Here is a 21,392-nt window from a genome sequence, read left to right on the forward strand (position 1 = left end):
CTACGGTACAGTCTATTGCTCTGAATAAAAAAAATCTCTTCTTGATGAGAATATTCCAATGTTCTTAAAACTAGGAAAGACCTCGCCTTTCAGGCAGTGGCTCCCCGACTCTGGAATGACCTCCCTCTGTCTCTGCCTCAGATCGACTCAGTGGAGTCTTTTAAAACTCAAGTTAAGACGTTTTTATTAAGGAGAGCTTTTAGCAGGCTTTTATTTTTGTTCACTTTTCTTTGCTTGTTTGGTTTTATCTTGCTTTAACATTTTGAAGTACTTTGAGTCACTCTCTGAGAACAGTGTTATATGAATAAAGATTTACTTACTGTTAAAGTGTTGAGTTTTAAATTTTACTCATGTCCTAAATAGTTTCTTTTAGTCATGTCCTAAATAGTTCCTTGGTGCCTCCTTCCGTGAAGCTCTTGTTTGATGAAAGTCGATCTTCTCCATGTTCGCAGTCTAGACAGGAACAAACATATGTGTTTTATTCTAGCTGCAGTCCTAAACAATGTGTACTCAATTTACCTTCAATTTTGACGACTAAACAAAACGAGTCCCTTCTGTCTGGGCAGCAGTTACTCCTGCCGAGGTCATAAACCTGGCTAAAGAGGCCATGCTGGAGGCGGCTGGCTTAAAGCCTGGAGGGCTGAGAGGTGTTTCATCCCTTGCCAGAACATGTTCTCCTTCTTGAGCCTCAGCTTGATGACATAATGAGCATATTTGCCTCTGCACGGCGGAGGAAACAGCTCAGTAAAGAAGAACGCAGGAGAGGAGATCTATCTCTCAGCCTTACGAACACTTTCCCCTAGAAGATGGACATCCTGACCTCCCTTTACATTAACAACACACTAAACATCCCACTTCAAGCTAAATATTATTCCTCTTTGACCCCCTTTTTTTAATTTATTTTTTTAGTTCTCCTTTCAACATGCGTGTTTGGGAATGTAATTGTCTTACTTGACATTCATGGCTGACTGATGAGCCTGTCATGTTATACAGGCCTAAAAACAGCAGTGCTCACGCAGTTTAGGTGGGTTGGACTGTTTTAATCAGTTTTTGATTCACTATAATTATGTTCTCCTCTGTTAATGAGATGAGGAGTTGCTTAACAAGCTATAATTTCCTGTTCTCTTTGAAGCAAATCTTTATCTTCTGATCTAAATGCACCCAAAGACCCACGCTGATGAAAATAGTGTTTTTGGTATTTTTAACATGTTCTTGTAGCATTTTTCTCATGATGGAGGACATATAGAAAGAAAACTAAAATTTCCTATATGAGTATTTCTTTATTCAAATTTTGTGAAGTTTGTTTACTACAAATTTTAGTAGTAAACAAAGAATGCCAAAAAGCTTGTATTTGTGACATAGATAATTCACTGGATGGGCCACAATCGTGGTAATGGTTCCGGCCACAACTCGGGCAATTTAACTGATTATATAAAGGCAATGATATAAATTATATTAACTCAAGTTTTTTTTATTTATTATTATTTTGGGTAAAAACGGCACAAAAATAATGAACAGACCATTGGGAACGTCTTTTAAATTAACTGAAAAAGTAGATTTGAGTTGGCCTTTATAGATAATTTTAGCATTTAGTAAACCCTAAGTCTGAATAGATTCTTTAGGAATTATCCCAATTTCAAAAATGCAGACACACCGGTATTTATAAACTCACAATACCTGGTGTAGGACTGTAAATTAGTCATTCAGTCTCCAATCTTTCCTTGAAAATCACTGCAGCACTTTTTTTGTATGCCTTTTTGCTCATGTGTGGATACAGTCAACCATCTGAAGATGCCTTATCACTTGCTTTTCTACCCATCCCTCTGTCTCCACAGCAAGCTGTTTACAGAGTTTATCCTGAAAGTCCCAGCGGGTCGCTTGGTGAAGCAGAAGCTGGACTGTCTGATTGACATCGTCCACAGCGATCTCTTTGTAAATCACGGTGAGACTGACGCTCGCACATATGCTCACAGTTCTTCGGTGCTTGTGACTTGAGTCACGGTCCAATAAAATAGGCAATCGCACACCACCTGGCCCCCTTAGCCAGCCGCGAATGGTGCTATTATGAAGGTTGTCGGTGAGGCTCTGTGAAAATCTGCTTGTTTTCTGAAGGAGTGAAGCACCCCTACTCGCTCATCTACCGTACGGATTTCAAGATCTGAAATTTTAAACACACTGTATTATGCAATAAACTGTAGTTTATTTTATCCATGTGATAGAGAAGTTACAAAGTACAGAAGAAGGCCATTGAAGGTGATTCTTGGGAAAAGTCCTCTGTTTTTGCTGTTAAGCTGGCCCCTGGCATCATGCAGACAAGGTCCTGTTGCATTGATATTAAAGGAAACCCTTTTGCTAGAGGCACACATCCTCTGGGAGACATTTAAGTGCTAATTTGACATGCTGTCTTTTGTTGATAATGTAATGAGAAAAGTCTGTTTTAAATTGGCTGGCAGGGACGATGCATGCCTATGGCCCTGTTCAGACCTGGTGTTAAAATATGCCCTTTGTGATTGCATGGTACCAAACACAGGTGCTAGCCCTCGAGATACTCAGGAGCACAGGAGAGAAGAAATCCTGAGGCCAGAATCGTGATTGTGAGGGCACGAAAGGGTCCCGATTATCCTGATCTGACTCAACACCAGCAAATAAGTTTAAATTTAGATTTTAGGCGAACGTCCAGTTTTTGTGCCTTCTATGTCTTTTATTTTTGTATGTTAGAGGAAGAAAATCCACATTTTTGGAAAATAAAGCAATTCAATTTGTGGTTTCTTGTCGTTTGCATTCTTCCATTCCATCCAAAACTTCTATCATTAAAAAAAAAAAAGCATTCATGCTAATTTAGGCCCAGTTCATTATGGCAGTACTTTACAGCTATGATCTTCAAGTACCCTCCCCTTCATGTTTTACTGTTTTACTGTTCTTAAACACCTTTATCTAGTGATAAATCATCACCTGAAACTCATGGAAGAACTATTTTTATAACCAGTTATAAAAACGTCGACATGGAGTTTTCTTCTTTTGACAGGATCACACTGGCAGACCTTAAATTGGCTTCACCCACCAGCCAGTTAATGCGCATTAGTTGGACAGCAACTATTTGCTTGCTTGGTTAGTGTGTGACTTCATTATATCAGGTGGACAGAAAGGTTTGTTTGTCCTTCTTGGCAATGTCTTATATTGATTATAGCACGGTGTGAATGTTCATTCTTTTACCTTTATGGTCCAATGCTCTCATAATTTGACATTTATTTTTGTCCAATTTGTTGTGTGACCAGTTTGATGAGTATCTATTTAAATGGAGGTCTCAGTGTGAGGTCATTAGTATTGATCTGTTTCTATAATTGTGTTTGGACAGGCCTCCTCTGTTGCATTAGAATGTTCTGCGGATCAGCCGTAGTTGCTATAATATAGATGGAGATGCTCTGTTGCTATGATCCCTCATCCATTGATGCTTTGAGCGTCTCTTCTCGTCTTATAGTTGTCTTTGTTTAGAAACTGTAGGAGGGAAATGATTGAAAAAGCTAATTTACTGTTAAATGTGTGCTTGTCATATTACCACAGAGGCAAGCAGCACTTTGGGATGCTTTATTAAGGATAACACAGATGAACAAATGATGTTGTTAGATTTTTAAGGCAGTATGATCAGCTGTAGTAGATATGTGTGTGTGCTCATGAAGCACATGCATTCTGGTCTCTATGAGGTCCCCTAAAGGAGTTTGTGCCACAAAGTCTCAGTCAGATTTATGAACATGTTGCAGAAACTGACTGTGTAACAAAAGCCATCAACCTAAAACCCAAATGAAGCTTTTGATAGGTTTCTTGTCTCTTTACATTCATAAAAAGCTATACTTACAGTTAGTTTAGACAACATTTTTTCTCTCTAACTTTATACCCAATATGAAAAAAAGAGAATATTTATTTAAATAAACATTAAGATTACAGTTCTCTTTCTTTGCATTTGTTTTAATGTCTCACAATGGGATACACTCCCTGCATGTTCCTTAGAAGCAATAATCTTGTTTTGCCAATTCTGATTGGCTGCTGATCACAGCGCTATCTCTACCTCTATAAGTAGCCAGCTTTTGGTAGCTAGCTAAACTGTCCACAGATCTGGGCCAAATGACTAAGTCACCGGGCGCTATCTTCGTCTGATGCTGGTTCTCCACCACATACTGAGCTCTCGTTCTTGTTACTGCTTTGTGTATTCTTTTTATTCTGTCTTTTATTATGACATCAAAAAGAGGAAGTTTGAAAGAATAAATACCGTGAATTCCAGGCTATTGAGCGCACCTGATTACAAGCCGCACCAATAACATTTTTGAGGGATAAACCATTTTGCACATACATAAGCCACATCTGTCTATAAGCCACATGTGCCTGCATGTATGTCACTGTCATGGGCAGCCGAGTTGCCGATTACGACTCTGAATAGTCTCAGAGAGGGAGAAGCACACAGCATTTAAGCCTATTTACTTGAACATACTCACAAACAGCATGGATGTGACTTCTGCTCACAGCCCCCTGACTCATGGTGAGGTACTTTACACCCACGATTCCTCACTTCCCATTAGTCTTAGGGGCTGAAGGCGGGGCTAAGCCCCAGGTCGCCACACTGTGTTGTAGATTGAGGATGTGTATGTGCTTAAACTGCATGCGTGTCTAAGAAGGAGCAGGGAGCTGCAGCGGAAGGAGGGGAGAGTGCCGAGTGCAGTGCAGGAGGGAGTGACAGCAAGAGCAGTGAAAGAATGTTGGGGGTGTCTGTTTATGTCTGTTATACAGACTGAAAGAGAACTGTAATAAAAGAAGGTTTCCCCCAGAAGAAGATGAATGATTCTTTATTAACCCACTCTGGAGGCTCTGAGGGTCAGAACGGGGAAGTGAACAACCGAAGGAAGATCCGCCTTCGGCAGGGAAGAACGAAAGAAAAAACGTAATCGCAGGCAAGGTTCAACACATGATACATTTACAACGAAAGACGGTACACAGAAAGAGTTTTCTAAGTTTTAATAATATACCTGAGCTCTTCTTTCCAAACACTGCCAGTGACACAGCAGCAATATGGTAGTAACAGGGCTGGTTAAAAAAACATACCGGTAAAAGTCACTGAGAGCAGCAGTAACTTATGGGCACGCGCGTCCGAGCGGCACGCGCCTCTGCCCAGAGGCAAGCAATGCGCGTGGCGTGCGCCGGAAGTTTTCTTCCACAACAGTGATGCACCATACTGTAAAAGTCACTGAGAGCTTTCTTCATCTTCCTCCTGTGCACTGAAAGGCATCAAAGGATTGTGGGATGCGGCCAAATTAGGACTGAGCATGGGTGTTTCTTTTTGTTGCAGTTAGGGGCCTAAGAGCACAAGTCACTATCATGCTGTTTAGCTACTAGTTGATGTGTCAAAAGAAATTGGCTTAAAATTGGAAATGAGATCACGCATTTTGCTTCTCTCACTGCCTCTTCCTCTCAGAGACTGTTGAGAATTGAGCAGTGTATGGATAATGGATACTTCTCCAGTGTGGCCAGTTGGTTGGTTGACTGCTCAGATGACTGACAACTTGAACCATCTGCTTGTCTTTTTGTATTTTGGATTTACCATAATAAGTATCTGTTCGTGCTATTCATTCTTAAAGAGGTTATTTACATTGCGTCTTCCTCAAATCATAAACTTTATTACCCCTGTCTCATGCTTACCTTTTTTGCTTGAGCGCCCCTAAAAAAATGCATAAATTAGCCACATCATTGAATAAGGCGCAGGGTTGAAAGCCTGTGACAAAAGTAGCGGTTTATAATCCGGAAATTACGGTACTGCTAAAATATTTTTAACACTAAATTAATAGACAAAAGATGAAGGCAGATAACAGGCTAAAAAACAACAAAACGAGTTTTCTCGTCGGTTTAGGGCCACACTGATAAAACTGCATGGTTTTACTGTCTTTGCACAAACGAATGGTAAAATTTCATTTTTCACACACATGAACCCATCAGAACATATGGGTTCTATCCATATCTAACCCATTGAAAATCGCTTACTTACAGCCATTTTTTCACAGTACAGATTCCACCATGTTGGAGCCAGAAGTCAGTAAGCAGTGATTGGTCCAAGTCCGTCTGGGTCAACATTTCTATGGCAACAACTCTCACCAATCAGGAATGAGTTTGTTGAGAGTCCCCTACCACTTGAAAGCAGACTCAAGAAAATCTCGATCAATCAAATGTTTTGAATGTTTGATGTTGAGGGCAGCAGAAGAAGGCAAGAATTGAAGCAAAGCACATTAATTTCAACATAATTTTAAAAAATATTTAAATAATCCCCGGGAATTAGAAGTGGTTGTTTTTGAACTTTCAAACATTCTCTCAGAACAATTGTTGGTAGTTTATGCTGTGGGTGGGAAGGGTCTCCTATATTACATGTACTGCTAAAGAAGCAAAACCATAAAAAAGTGATTCCATTGTTATTTATGCCATTTTTAAGAAAACAGCAATATTTTCACGATTATTGATATAGATGGATGGATGGATGGATGGATTCATTCTTTAAGACTCAAAGTCTAGCTTTTCACTTTGTGCCAATGATAGTAGTGCATGTGATTCTGCCTCTGAAAGGCCTTTGTTCACCAAAACCCTTTTGCACAATTTATGCCTTGATTGGATAAAAACATCTTCTTTTGGCCAACATATCAATCACAAATAATCTTTCACATGTATAGTTATATACAATAAATAACTCAGATGCTAATGTCACTTTTGAGATCTGTATTCCCAACATTGTTAGGCCCGTGTCTTAAGATAATAAAAATGGATCAAAAATGAGAAAAATCACAGACTTCTCATATTTGCAGTACCTAGAGTGTTAATAATGGAAGATAGATATTTACTTACTGTAGATTGAATTTAAAATGATATTTCATTCTTCCCAAAATATTTTTGAGGTTTTTAAATACACAGTATATCACTGACTTGCTCTGTAACTGTGTCCCAACCAGATTTCTCAATACATCACATTCACATCTTTCGCTGTCAAACTGTCTGCTGGCTTTGAGTCAGTTCAAGGTCTTATCACTTTTATTTAAAAGCTAACCTTAACAGTTTTTTTCAGTCTGTACCATAGTTTGTAACACAATGTCCAAACCTTCTGTTTTCTAATGTAAAGAAGCAAGGTAAACCATGTATTGTAACAGGATATACCCCTCTTGCATGTCCTGGATAAATCCAGCCTTATGGGAGAAGACAAGTGGACTTACCCACTCCAAATAAATACTCCAGTTATCAGATACATCTATTATTTTCTGGTTCCTGTCCTTATAAAGTTGTGCAGCCAGGCAATGAAGTCCATGTTCCTCATTCAAGGAGCAGAAGTTACAGACACAACCTTTAGTTCTCCTTGAGCTGATTCCCTTGGTACAATACATATAGTCTAAGATGTATATACATGGCGTGCAACCAGCTACCAAAGTACAGCAGCACTGGGACTTATTAAAGACCTGATGCAGCAGAAAGGACAGAGTACAACACCAAGGATGCTGTCAGACCCAAAAGGTAAAATGGAATCAAAGTGTGAGGTGATGTAAGGGTGCAGATATCAGTCACAGGGGCCCCCCTGAAACAGGGCCTCTCTTCTCATGCTCCAAGGCTAAAGCAGACCCTTCCGGCTGTAAGCACAACAGATAACTCCAAGAATCCATCCTGAAAAGCTTTGCTTAGATAAATCTTTGCCCCGGGCAGGGTTGGCAAAGCATACAAACCACTGATCAGATAACTGCACATTCCAAGTGCGGCCAATGTATGCATGCGACGCACGCATCAGGCACACAAAATGCTACGTCCTCTGCTCCTCTGATGCAAAAGGAGTACAACATTTCAGAAGTTTAATTAACATAGTTTTGTTCTGTATCGGGGTATTTTTTGTGAAAATGTGGAGTTGGGTTGTAATGTCTGTTTGATGAATAGTGGGAGCAAAAAAAGATCTTCAACATGCCTCAGAGATAAAAGCCAGAAGTAGAGCAGTGTTCGCTTTCACTAGAAAAATCTTCTTCAGCTGGCCGGCTGAAAATCTGCTGTACTTCAATGAAACTGGGACGATCAAACAATGCTTGTGGGATGGTGCTAGATAATCTGCCAAGGGTGGTGGAGGGTTAACTAACAAGGTAAAGAGTATAAGAACTCAAGGAGGACTGACACAATGGGTCACAAGAGTGGGTCATCTCCCATAAGGCATGATTTTTAACCGTCTCGAGCCATGACACCTAAGTGTCTGATGTCCTGTCCTCTATTTGCCATACCGATTGAATCGACTAAAGCCAGTGTCCAACATGTTCTCCAACCAACCTGCCATTCAATTATTGGCTAAACACGCCTGAACCAAGTAATCAGCTGCAGATGTGGCGGGATTTCTGGACAATCAATGCCTGGGTTTTCACACCCCTGGGTTAGAGGGAAATGCATGTATGTTAGTTCATTTGCAGTTCTAAAATTTTACTGTTATAAGGCACATTAGGTGCAGGAGTTTAAGTACTTGGGGTCAACAGTTCGGTGTGATGAGGATTGTGGAAAAGAGGTGAAGAGGCGAGTGCAGGCAGGTTGGAGCGGTTGGAGGAAAGTGTCAGGAGTGTTGTGTGATGGAAGAGTGTCAGCAAGACTCAAAGGAAAGGTGTACAAGACAGTGGTGAGACCAGCTCTGCTCTATGGGTTAGAGACGGTAGCAGTGAGACAGAGACAAGAGGCTGAGATGGAGGTAACGGAGATGAAGATGTTGAGGTTCTCCTTAGGAGTGACCAGGTTAGACAGGATAAGGAACGAGTACATCAGAGGGACGGCTCATGTTGCCTGTGTCAGCGACAAAGTCAGAGAAGCCAGACTGAGATGGTTTGGACATGTTCAGAGGAGGGATAGTGGATATATTGGTAGAAGGATGTTGGAGATGGAGCTGCCTGGCAGGAGGGCAAGAGGACGGCCAAAGAGGAGATACATGGATGTCTTAACAGAGGACATGAAGTTGGCTAATGTTAGGGTAGAAGATGTCCATGATAGAGTGAGGTGGAAAAGGATGATTCGCTGTGGCGACCCCTGATGGGAAAAGCCGAAAGAGAAAGAAGGCGCATTAGATGTTCAAAGCATTCTGCATAATTTTTTATAGTCTATATTTTAGCTTATTCAGATTTGTTTTCAAAAACACGTGAACAAATGCAATACCCAAGGTGGGATTTTCTTTCATAACACCATGTGCTTGCATGTCTGTCTAAAGCACATGTGTCAAACTAAAGGCCCACGGGCCAAATGTGGCCCCCCCTGTCAGTTTATGTGGCCCGCGAGAGCATCAAAGTTTTTAATTTCTTAAAATAAAATAAAAAATTGGTGTGTATTTATTCATATCTAGGGGGAATCTGACTTAATTTTAGATTGGGCAACTATACATTAAGACTTAAACACTGTCCATATAACCTAACCTGACAGAATCAAATGTAAAAGGATTAATGCTAAAATAACAAGCAAACATATGTTTTCTATGCAACTGTAATTGTCACTTTAAAAAGTTATAGTAAATAAATAAGGAGTTATTTAACATTAAGGACTAGTTGCATTTATTTTTCAGTACATTTAGTTATATATATAAGTTATATCTGGCCCTTTGAGGACAACCACTATGCTGATGTGGCCCTCAGTGAAAATGAGTTTGACACTCCTGGTCTAAAGGGACTACTATAAGGGTGGCATAAATAAGGATTAAAGTAATACCAAATCCAGCAATCTTCCAGAATAGAGGCAGTGTATGTGTTGTTTCAGCGCCAGGAAGCAAATGACAAAACCAGTTTAAACACAGAAAAAAACATGTTTTGTAGTAAAAACGACTGTATAAAAATCTGAACCTACAATTGGGTTATTCTCACAAAATCACTTTAAAGAGTTTAGTTTGCTGACCGTTTGCAGAGTAAACGATCAGCAGTGTCTTATCCTCAGAAGAGCATGGTGGAAAACATTTGACAGCACTGGGTTAACGTTGATCTATCGCTTTCTAATAGATTTCCATAGAAATATGAAGGAATGAATGCTAATAGTCTGACAAGATTCCCAACAAGTGTGAACCTGATTTAGGAGCCATTACGTTAATTTTGTGCCAAAACATTTATATTTAATCTAAAGTTCATGGACTAAAACCTGCTATTTCGTGTGTGGAGTCCTAATTTAGTGTTTTTACACTGGCATCAGTGCTATATATTTTCTTTGACTGCTATGAGAAAACTTGCAAACCTGCAGAAATCTGTATTTCCTTCAGCTTTGCAGCTTGTGATTCTGCTGTCGGGAGCATCTGCTGTACTGTACAATCTAATTTATCATCTGCTCTGTGCACAGTTCTACAGTGAGTGTGTGTTTTTGTTTTTGTCCCAGCAGATTGCCGTGAGATCCTGCTGCCTCTGATGACCGACCAGCTTAAACTCCACCTGGAAAAGCAGGAAGAGCCGAAGGCTTGCTGCCAGCTGCTCAGTGACATCTTGGAGGTGCTTTACAGGAAAGATGTGGTGAGAAGCACAACTCCCAGAGATTATGTATTATTTCCCTTTGGGTTACACAGAACTATACCAAGCGTATCCAGCAACAAATCCAGAGAGAAACACGTTTTGACAGTTGTTTGTTTTTAATTGAAAAGCTATTGGTAGATGGGCTACAAGGCACAAATGGAGCGTGTTTTATTGCAGTGTTAATTTACCAACTTGAGGTGTCTGAGCCCTGTAGATCATTACTGTGTTGCTGTTAGGCCATTGAGATATTAAGATGTAGCGCTTAAGAATCAGATTCAGCCGAATCAGCAAAGAGCTGGGAAAATAAAATCTCGATTTTTCCCAAAAATATATCGTCTCAAACAACAAATTTGAATTAATAGATTAAATCAATGAATCGCCCAGCCCTAGTAAGCGTAAGAACAGTGTACTAAACTTTGTTTTTATTGGAGAAAAAGTTTTAGAGTTAAATATTTTATAAATAAGTAGGGTTAAGTGTAAATGTGCTCATATGTTTCTGTAGTGTTAAAGGCTGTATACCTATTTTAAGTTAATTAGTATTTATTAAGAACAAATATTTTATAAAGTATTAGGTACTCCCAACAAAGGTCCTGGGGAAAAATTATTTCCATCATTTATAGATTTTTCAACTGGAGGATAAACCTGTTGGACTTACAGCAGCAACAGAAAGTGATGATTTGGAGACAGCGATGCCATTATACACTGATGCTACGATGCTAAATGCTACAATGCTATCATGCTGTGATGCTAAATTCTATGGTAACGGGCTGTTCTGTGTGTCCCCTACATGTAATCACGGACCGGTTTAAAGCCAGACTATATTTCCATGGAGCAGACTTTAAGACCAGGCAGATAAATGCTACAAAATAAATTCATAGAACAATTATAAAAACTGTACTTTATAAGTATAATAAGAGGCACTTTGTATGGAACTTTATTCAAAGTGCCTTCGTAACATTCCAGAGCCTGTGTTGAGCTGACCCCCCTCGTGAAACCTTTGCATCTTTACTGTCAGCAGCAAGAATCCAGAACATGATCATGTTCTTTTGGGCTGTTTTTGTTATGATTTCATATAAAAATGAATCAACTGGAGGCAGACTTAGGAAAATGTGCTTTTTCTGTCAATCTTCTCCCCTTTAGTAAATCTGCCTTAGGTTTGAATTGGACTTTACAGTCAGTTCAGACTACATGTGACTGAAACCCCTTTTCTCATGGGGGTGTTTTTCAGCATGAATATAGAGACAACTCATTTGTGATACTTTGGGAAAATAAAACATTTCATAGGCAACATGATAACACTAAAAGTACAGAGCAAAGATTGGTTAGAAATCAATATAGGAGTTCCTTAGAAAAACAAAACAATTGTTTTTATCTGATGTTTTTATGATGTTGTGACTTCCTGTCTGTTTTTTAACCTAATATAATAATATCATAATAATATAACATGATAATATCAAACACCTATCATTTTTCTTTGTGAAATAATAGAAGTATTCCAAATAAAATGAACACTGGAGCTAAAGGGCTGCTATTTTGGGGTTAAACCAACCAATAGTTATTCATCACTCAGCCAAATTTCAAATGACACCACATTCCAACTATACTAGAGGTCATTTTTGCAAACATCAGATTCAGGACCGGCACTGACATCTACACATTTGCCGTGTTTCTACAGGGACCCACCCAGTGGCATGTGCAGATCATCATGGAGAAGCTGCTAAGAACCATCAACAGGACAGTCATCTCCATGAGCCGCGACTCACCGCACATTGTAAGTTTGTTTCAGTCTCTGGAGAAGAATAACCACAATTCGATCCTTTGAGCTCTCCTCAAAACCTGCTGAAGTTCACTGAAAGCTAAGATTGACAACAAGCTCTAATATGGCAGATCAGATCAGTACTTGTAACTTAACTTTAAGGAAGTAATCAACACAAATTCTAGTATTTGTGTTCTTTAGAACATTATCCGATCCGGTTAAAGCAGAACCTTTATCTTGAACGATGACATGACGGTTGGGCAGCAAAGGTGATTTATATGCAAAGCTTGATGATGAAGAGGATTAATCTGCAGGCACTTAGTGGTTTCTTTCCATATATTTAGATTTATTTTAGTGATGAAGTATTTTAGCTGGGTTAAAAATATGAGGAGGAAAATGGAGAGTCATGCAGAACAGATTTATGCTGTTGCTGCTGAATTTGTATTTTAGGCATGTATGCACAGACCTCCATCTGAAGAGCAGCAGGGAAGTGCATCACTTGTTTGAATAAAAGTTTTAGCAGCAGAAACTGTGCCACGATCGCAAAGCAGTAAGTGAAAGATGCCTTCAACCGGTGTGTATTTATGTTGCTGTACTGCCATGTGCTGCCAGCAGTCCTCATTTGTCTTTGCTTTGCCTCCTGTATGACTCTCCTCTAGGTTGCATTATTTGCAGAACCGTTTGCCTTCTTTCTTTCTTTCTTTTTTTATTTTTCTCTGTTTAAGGGCATTCCAGCATTGCACCAATCTGATATTGCAGATGGGAAGCCCTGTGTTGTGTAACAGCTTGCCAGAGTGCGTCACACTGAATAATGTAAAGCTAATGAAGCTGTGAGTAGAGCTGAAGCTGCCCTGTTGCCCATTTTTCCCCCGGCCAGCTGCTTGAAGGGCTTGCATCACTCCCACTCACTTTCCTCTGTAGTTCTTCTATCTATAACAGCAATTCTACATTGTCCTGTCTGGCTGAAAATCAAAAACCTTGTTCCTCTGTAGATTTGTTGATAAAACTTGAATTGGCTCAGAGGTAACATCTGTCATGTCCCCATCTCTGTATTTTCTTCCTTGTATTTCAGGTTTGTTTTGATTTCACAAATGGAACTTGCCATGCATTTCTTCCAAAAAGGGCTGTGTTGATGAAAGCAGCAACACGCGTGTGCCCTCTCAGCTTTATTATACTAAGTGCATCTATTCCAGTGCTTCCTGTGGTGTAAATGGTGTTCACTACCTCCAGCAGTGGCTGCTGAATGGTGTTAAAAGAGACTAGCGTCCATTCTGGTTAATGAAAATGCTCAACCCCTTAACCCGCTGCTCTACAATCTGCTTTGTGTACAAGTGTAGCAGCTGCCCTTCCTGCTTAATTTTTTTTTACTGTCCTTTCAACAGCTTACTGGTTGTGTCCCTTCTGTGCGTGCTACCACTTGATTCTTCAAAGTTAGAGGTCACATCATCGCCAGGGTTATTCTCCTGAAACGCTTTAGCACTGGCAGCATGGGGCTGTATTTAAACAAGGCCCATAAATCACAATTAAATCATCAATTGGATTAGCGTGCATATTTACAAGTCACAAGAGTGAGACCTAGTTAGCTGCTGGAAGTGTCATAAGCTCTCTAATCAGATGACTGCCGTTGCTGCCTTCGGGTAACGCCGGCTGCTCTGCAGGCACACAGCGCGCCGCTGCTCACACAGCACCGCGGCCATCCGCCGACCTTGTTTCTCTGAGTGGCAGCCTCTTACATTTAGATTTATGCATTAACTTTCTACTCCTTCTATCCTCCCCTCTTCTCTGCTGGGGGAGCCGGACACAGAATGTTGATGAGAAGGATCGCAGTGACGACTTTGGAGGCGGTGCCTTTGTTTCTTGTTGTCGCCGCAGCGCTACGCCTGTTAGCAATTTGGACACGGCATCGTCACTCATTTGCATTACTGGACTTCTTAACAGGCTGTATCCTTTGTATTCATGCCCACCCTCATACACAGGTTGAAAGGAGTCTGTCTGAATATATTTACATTTGGATAATAGCAGAAATATCTTTGCAGCTTCTCAAAGTTCTACCTTCATGTCCTTGAATTCTATTTCCTCTGCTTTAAGCCAGGATGAGCTCTGCAGATGCACATGAATGAGCATCTGTAAATGGAAGAAATCACAGTTTCTCTACAAGTGCTTTATTTTCCACATTGCTACAGCCAGGCTCTTTAGGTTTGGAATTTTAGACGGTTATAATAACTGTGCCAGGCTTTTCCCTTCAAGTGAAGCATAACAACAGAAAAAATAAATAATTAGAGCTGGAATAAAAACCCTCCTCTTCTGTTCCCCCCCCCCCCCCCTTGCTTGTCAAAAACCTGTTGCCATTTAGACCAAATGCTTTCCAAGAACATGTTGTGTTGCTAGTTAGTTTCAGTCCTGTGGAGTTATTCTGATGATTTCCCTGCAGCGTGTCCAAAGATGGAAGTAGAAAGCTGCAGAGGGAGGACTCTTTGTTATTGATTGGCAGATTGACCAGCTCGGAGCTTCCCCCTAAACCGCACAAACTCCCTGACCCGGCAGACTCAATGCCGCCATTTCAGACGCACCTTTTTACATCCTCATCCCTCATTGTCTGTGTATTCATTGGTGTCTTTCGGAGTATTTCCGTCTGTCTGGCATCTTCCTGTCTGTACTCTCACTCCCCACCTCTCTCTTCTGCTGTCCAGACTGCTGCAGAGCTTTTACAGCAAAGAAGCATAGTGAGATATGGCACTGCATCATAATGCTTCCAGCACTGAGTTTTTTTTTTTTTCTTTTAAACTCGCTGCACCTCCACTCTCTTCACTAAAACTTTGACGGAACATCCCTTTCACCACTCGTATGGCTTCTTTTTTTTTGCATCAGTCACATGGGATGTGTGTTTTTCTGCGACAGTGATTAAAAATCACTCAGACTTGCATGCTAATGCTCTCACCTTGGCATCACAGTATGTTTCTATTAAAGGAAACCAAATAGCTTCAGAGATTGGGTCGAAATGTTTTGAGCGTTTCCAGCCTGTAGCTTGCCCCTGATTCTGCTCTCGTTTTGTTCGTTGTCCAGCTGCATTAAAGTTCTGATTCCAACAGCAAGGTCTGTACTGTGCACTTTAGATCAAAACAAGGTACAAAGACAGGTTGATTTGATGCACTTATTCAACCCTTTTACAGCTTAACTCTGCTATACCTTTTTGAGCTGCTTTTTTTAGATGCATCATTGGATTTTAGATAACACCTCATAGTTTGGATTTGCCTTTGGTAACGTTATGCTTGTATGTGTCTGTGGAGGATTTTCAAAAATAAAACCACATTTGCATCTTATTTTGAAACCTTTGAAGATCTGTTTTGTTTTTTAACTGTGACTTTTACATAATATTGTTCTTTTATTAAAAAAAAAAAATCTGTATAAAATACAGTATTGCACATTACAAATCAATTGCACTTCTTTTAGGTACAGATACACGTCTAGTTCTCTCTTAATGCTACAGTATAATTACTGAAAGAAGCCAGTCTGGCATGTACAAGAATGAAAGTGTGAATTACAAATACGCAACAGAGTACAGCATGTTGTAATTGTGAAGATCAAAGCAGTAAAGACGACCAATTTGCAAGTAGTTATTGGTGTATTGTTTGATTAATTCCCGGGACTCCCTTTTGGCACACTTCCTGTCTTGTGGGGCGGGGCTCTTGGCTAGAGAACTAACTACAGCTTTATGTTCCTGCGTGAGTTGTTTGTTTCCCCTTTCTTTTGAGTATTGGCTGTTCTTCCTCCTATAAAACAGTATTAGCCCTATTTTATCTTATGAAACACATCTCCATGTAGAAAAATGGAAACCAGCTTTTTCCAACTCCTTACGTTTCACATATCTGGGGGAAAAAAAGGGTTTGACGTGTATTTAAAAAAAAGGCAGAAATACACGTCCAAAAAAATCTCACCTGATATTTAACTGTATAAATTTAGCAAAAAAAGAAACAAAAAAGAAACAAAATGTAGTGTCAATATTTGGAAACCAAACACTTAAGGGGATGTGCAGCAGCCAAAGGTTTATAGTCCTGTTCACTTCATTAAGTAATTAAATGTTCACTTCTATAAAGACTTAAGCAATGTTTAAAAAAAAACTTGGGGCCTGTTTTACTAAAGGTTTGTGTTATTTTTTAACGTGAGCTAATTGATGCACATGCAAAATCATGTTGGACTTAATTTACTATCTGGACCCACTGAAGACTGCTCCAAGCAAAACACACATGAAATGCATTCTGCCTGCTGCCTTTGTTACATTTGCAATATCTGTGTTTTGGCAGAATGTGCTAACAAATCAGAAGAGTTAGTGAAATGTATGCTCTTGCAACAATTTTGCATACTATATTGATATCTTATTACCCATAAGTGGACACTTGGAGTAGTGATTGTAGTTGCTCATCAGTGGGGTAAAACGATCAATAGAAAAATCAAAGGCCAAGATTCTTTGCTACAAAAGATTTCATTGATGAGAAGGTAGTTGCAGCAACCCAGGTTGCAGAAACCAGAATGTGGTGTATAATATTCAGTGCAAAAAAACAGGGAGAGGTGACTTTTTCTGCAGTGAAAATTAGGAAGAAAGATGCTTCAATTGTAAGACGATATGGCAGTAAGTTTCATCTTGACAGAGTTTCTCTGTTACAGAGTAGACCACAATACAGAATGTTGCTTGATAAATCCAGACTCCACCTTTGCCATCACTTTAATAAGAGTTTGGATTCATAAAATGCTTCCATCAGTATTAAACCAAAGCAAAAGTAAAAGTCTGAATTGTTAGCTCAATAAAATGAAACGCTTAAAATTTTGACACTGGACTAAACGACCCTAAAGACCCACTCCAATGAAAATCGTGCTTTTAGCATGTCCTTGTGCCATTTTTCTCATGATGGAGGACATGTATAAAGAAAATTCAACAAAAAATGGTGTTTCTGATTATTCAATTTTTCTTCGGAGTCGTTGTGAATCAGACGAAGAAGCACTGTTGAAAAAAGGTTTGTAGCAATAACGTAGGTCCTACTATCTGTGGGTCACAAACTTCCTGCTCTGCTCCATTCTGATGCATCCACTTGCAGACAAACTGTTTCATGTACGTCTTTGTTTTCCTCGTCTGAACTGGCACCTGGCTTAAAAACTGTACGGCTGGATAGCTCCAATATCGCGCGCCATTTTTGTTTCACTAGTAATGTTAGGTTAGGATTGTAAGTTGCTGTAACTAGTGGGAGAGTTTGTAAACAAATGGATAATGGGTAACGGAGGAGGGCTTACTCAGCACCAACAGTTCCACCCACAACTCAACACAGGTTTTTTTATTTTTATTTAAAAATGGCGAAACCATAAATAAAAGAGCACTGGTAACGCTTTTACAATCGATGAAAAGATGATTGGAGTAGGACTTTAAGATCACGGTTATCTGCATTTTACCGTAATTTTTGTAAAAGTAAATGTGGTTGTGTTTCTTCAAACTGGATTTCTTTTCCTTCTGAGCACAGCTGGCTACTGTTGTTAGAAATTCTGAATGGTTGTGATGTTCCGGCTGTACGTACTTTGGAAACCCTGGGTGCTGCTGCCAGAGGTGACCATGCAAAGGACAATTATTTGTCTCACATTTTAAGGAACTTGTTTCTTGAAAAGCTAGAACATTTCATGGAAACGCTTGAAGTTAGGAAGACTTCAAGATTCACACATGCTACGCTGCTCTGCAATTCGTAGACGATATTTTCCGCTTGGTTTCTGTTGCTGTTGATGATATCTGATTGCCAACATTGCAGCGATACAATCACAAGCACATTCCTTTTTGCCTCTTTTGTTTTAATACCAATGATTGCCAGCTTGGATTCCTCTGACACTGGGATTCAATGAGAGCTTGCACTGAGTTTAGTGAGAGACATATTTGATTCATGAGACAGAATGGACTGAATGAACATAACTCTCTTTGCTCTGTAGTGTTGGAATTGCACAACCCCCATGACTTCAACTCAAATACAAACCATCTCCCAACCTTAAAGTGGATAGATATATGTATTTTTATACAAAAAAACTACATTGCCATCTACGATTCTTTTTAAGAAAATAGTATTTGTTATTCTTCATAGTCGGGTGATTTAAGGAGACAGTTTAGCAGCAGAAAGAAAATGTGTGAAAAACCCAATAATGTTGCTAATATTTTGTCCATTGGGTCTCTTTTTAAACCAATAGGAAAGTCCTCAATCTGCCATAGATACAAGAAGAGTTCATACTCAAAATAGTTCTTGCTTATTTTTCTGTAGAAACAGGATCCTGATCAGTGTTATTTGTGCTTTACAGTACAGTGATATGCTGTTTGTGGAGACTTGTGGTAGAAATGCCAACATCTTCTCAAGGCTAAGAAGACAATGTCTCGACTGGTTGAGTAGAAATGGAACAGGCCCAGCTAGAATAATAAAGAGACAGCAGGAACTGTTCGCGGCACTGATCTCCAGATTTGCTTTTTGGACTTTTTTTTTTTTTTCCTTGTTTAAAAAAGATATGACTTCATTTTTGGTTTTAGTGACATTTGGAAGTTTCCAGCATAGAGGAACTCCCAAACATCACCCTTCTATCTTTGTATCCATGTTTCGAGCTGAAGAGTGTTTTCCAAATCTGTAAGATCCAGACGGGTTTGATAAGACTAAGACTGCGGAGAAGCCAGACAATCTTGGATGTCCAAACAGACGTTGAATCCTTCGCTGTCCTCTCGAAGTGGGTTCTCACAAGAACCAAAGTTTCCAGCGAGCATGCTTCTTGGAGTCACTTTTTGACTTGCGCTTTGGAGTGGAGGTGAAGGCCTCCTGGGGGTAAGGCAGGGGGGCAAAGTGGACATCTGTTGTTGGGCAAAGCCTTTTCATCAGGGGTTGTAACTTGTCCTCTTGCAGCTTAAAATCCAGTTCCACACTGCAGCAAAACACAACAAAAGAAATCATCACAAACACAAGCTTAAGCTCGCACGCTGACTTTAATGGCATACTTTCTGGAACACTACCACTTAACCCTTTTCCCCGGAGCTTTAGCTCCACTGCTTACGTTCATTCCTCTACCGTAACTCTTCAACCAAAATCGTCGTTGATCACAACAATAGTTGAGAAGTTACGGGTTCATGTGTCATTTAGGGTGTTGGTGGTGACACCTTGGATTTTAAAGGGTAATAAACTAAAAAGGCCAAAATTGTCAATGCAGTTCAAACAACATAAATCTCGTTAACTACAAAAGAAAAGTATTTTTTTTATTAAGTGCTGCAATTTCTCATATTTGTGTCCCCTTTTTCGCCTGCTGACGTATTTTAATATTTTGATAGTAAAATCTGCCTTCCACATTTTAAAATATTGCTACTTTCTCGCATCTACCACAGAGTTCCTATTTGTAGTGAAGCAACCAACATTTTAACACTATTCTCACCTTTTTTTTTTTTTTTTACAAAATAGTGCAAAAAACAAAAAACTATTCCATTGCTCTTTTTGGCTAAAGTTGCTTATTTTCTCTTTTTTTATTTTCATTAATTAAATGAATCTAAAGTATTTTTCTTTCTTCTTGTGTGGCAAAACATTTTCACCTCAAGATCAGTTACTTTTCTAAAAGGGAGATCAGCTGGTGGGCATTAGTTTAAGCCTTTAAGGACGATGTTTTGATCCCCCTATAGTGCTTTCAGCTTTGCCAAGAAAGTCATCCAAAGTATAAAATTATGTTATTACGTTTTTTGTTTTTTTTAATTGTTGCTCCTAACAAACAGTCAATTTTAGCTGAAATGACATATTCCCCAGAGTTTAAAGGGATTTATCTGGAACAGCCATCATTGTAATCCTATGCCCACACCCAGCGGACAGCCAGGTCCCTGCTAAGTAAAACCCAGTTTCCTATTATTGTGTGAGAAGTGCAAGGAATCAGGCTGATTGGGGGAGTCTTGCAGATGGCATAATGGATAATAGCGGGAGTGCGCCCGCTCTGACTTTAAATACAGCAACTCTGTAATGATTTTCAATGAAGGTTTTCATACGGAACCTTCAGTTAGATAAGAAAAGATTCGAGTGTGGGAGCTTTATGAGGACTAAATTTGACATTCTTGCAGACACTCCGCATGTTGCAATTGTTTGACTCAGGCATTTTCCATAGAAGAAAGGAACAACTTTAATCTTTAAATCACTGACTGCTAATTCCATTCGTATGAATGAATGCTTGGATGAAAGCACTTTGAAATAATTTTATGAGCTTGGTATGCATTTGTTTGCTCACAACCTGTTTGATGTGAAAAGAAAATCTGTCTTTCTCCGTTAAGGACAGGCGTAATACAGAAAAGGCATTGATCTTGCATTGGATCTCAATTACGAATAATATGACTAAGTACACACGATTAAAATCTTTGCTCCAGCACTTAACTAATATATTATGCATAAACTAAAGTGACTATTAGAAATGTGCATAATTAAATAGTTTTTCTACTCTTTATTTTGTTAAAAAATAATATTTGATTTTCCTTCCAGAACAGTTTGGAATAATCTCTGCCTTGGTGAATGACCCATCTACTACAGTAGTTTTTTTCAGTCAAATTCCACACAATCCATCTTAAAGCCGCTCAGAATTAAAAATCCAGGTTTATATATAATTCATTTATTTGCAATTAAATGATTTCTTTGGCTTCAGATTGTGTTAATAATCAGATTTCTTCTTTTGGGCTAAAACGAATGTGCAAGTGAGCTCATGTTTTTCTGCAAAGTTTTCTCATTTTAAGGTTTATTTCATTCTCAATTGGTTAATGCCCATCTGTTTACCATTTTTTAATGTGACTTTCCTTTTATTGCATATAAACATTTGTGGTTTAGAGGATAAAATAGCTGTTTTCCAGTTGGAAAAAATCATTGGTTCTCTTCCCAGCCTCACCATATGTCAAAGTCCCCCTTGGGCAAATCATTAAACCCTCACTTAGTGGAATTTAAAAGATAACTATTTGCTGTAATTAGTGTAGTGCATGTTAGAACAACTATATGAAATGTAAACCGTTGACACTGATAGTCGCTGGGATTTTATTATCCAAGATAACTGAAACTTGTAAAGATTTGTTTATTTTGTCCACACTAAAGTGAGCAGGATTACATATAAGAGCA

General features: G+C 39.3%; 2 protein-coding genes across 5 annotated transcripts in view; one reads left to right on the forward strand and one right to left on the reverse strand.

Annotated features, from left to right (window-relative positions):
- Positions 1 to 21,392, forward strand: part of dock1 (dedicator of cytokinesis 1) — a 176,926-nt gene that overhangs the window by 58,626 nt on the left and 96,908 nt on the right. For all 4 annotated transcript variants that reach the window (XM_023949686.1, XM_023949687.1, XM_023949688.1 and 1 more), the window contains 3 exons: positions 1,836 to 1,942; positions 10,381 to 10,508; positions 12,184 to 12,279. In XM_023949686.1, the coding sequence (XP_023805454.1) occupies positions 1,836 to 1,942; positions 10,381 to 10,508; positions 12,184 to 12,279 (331 nt within the window). The remainder of the gene's footprint in view (positions 1 to 1,835; positions 1,943 to 10,380; positions 10,509 to 12,183; positions 12,280 to 21,392) is intronic.
- fam196a (family with sequence similarity 196 member A) overlaps positions 18,770 to 21,392 on the reverse strand; it is a 31,296-nt gene continuing 28,673 nt past the window's right edge. Inside the window, exon 4 of the mRNA XM_011488265.3 lies at positions 18,770 to 19,191. Coding sequence (XP_011486567.1) covers positions 19,008 to 19,191 — 184 coding nt within the window. The 3' untranslated portion in view covers positions 18,770 to 19,007. The remainder of the gene's footprint in view (positions 19,192 to 21,392) is intronic.

This window comes from Oryzias latipes, chromosome 19 (assembly GCF_002234675.1).
Source record: "Oryzias latipes chromosome 19, ASM223467v1".
NCBI classification, from domain to species: Eukaryota; Metazoa; Chordata; class Actinopteri; order Beloniformes; family Adrianichthyidae; genus Oryzias; species Oryzias latipes.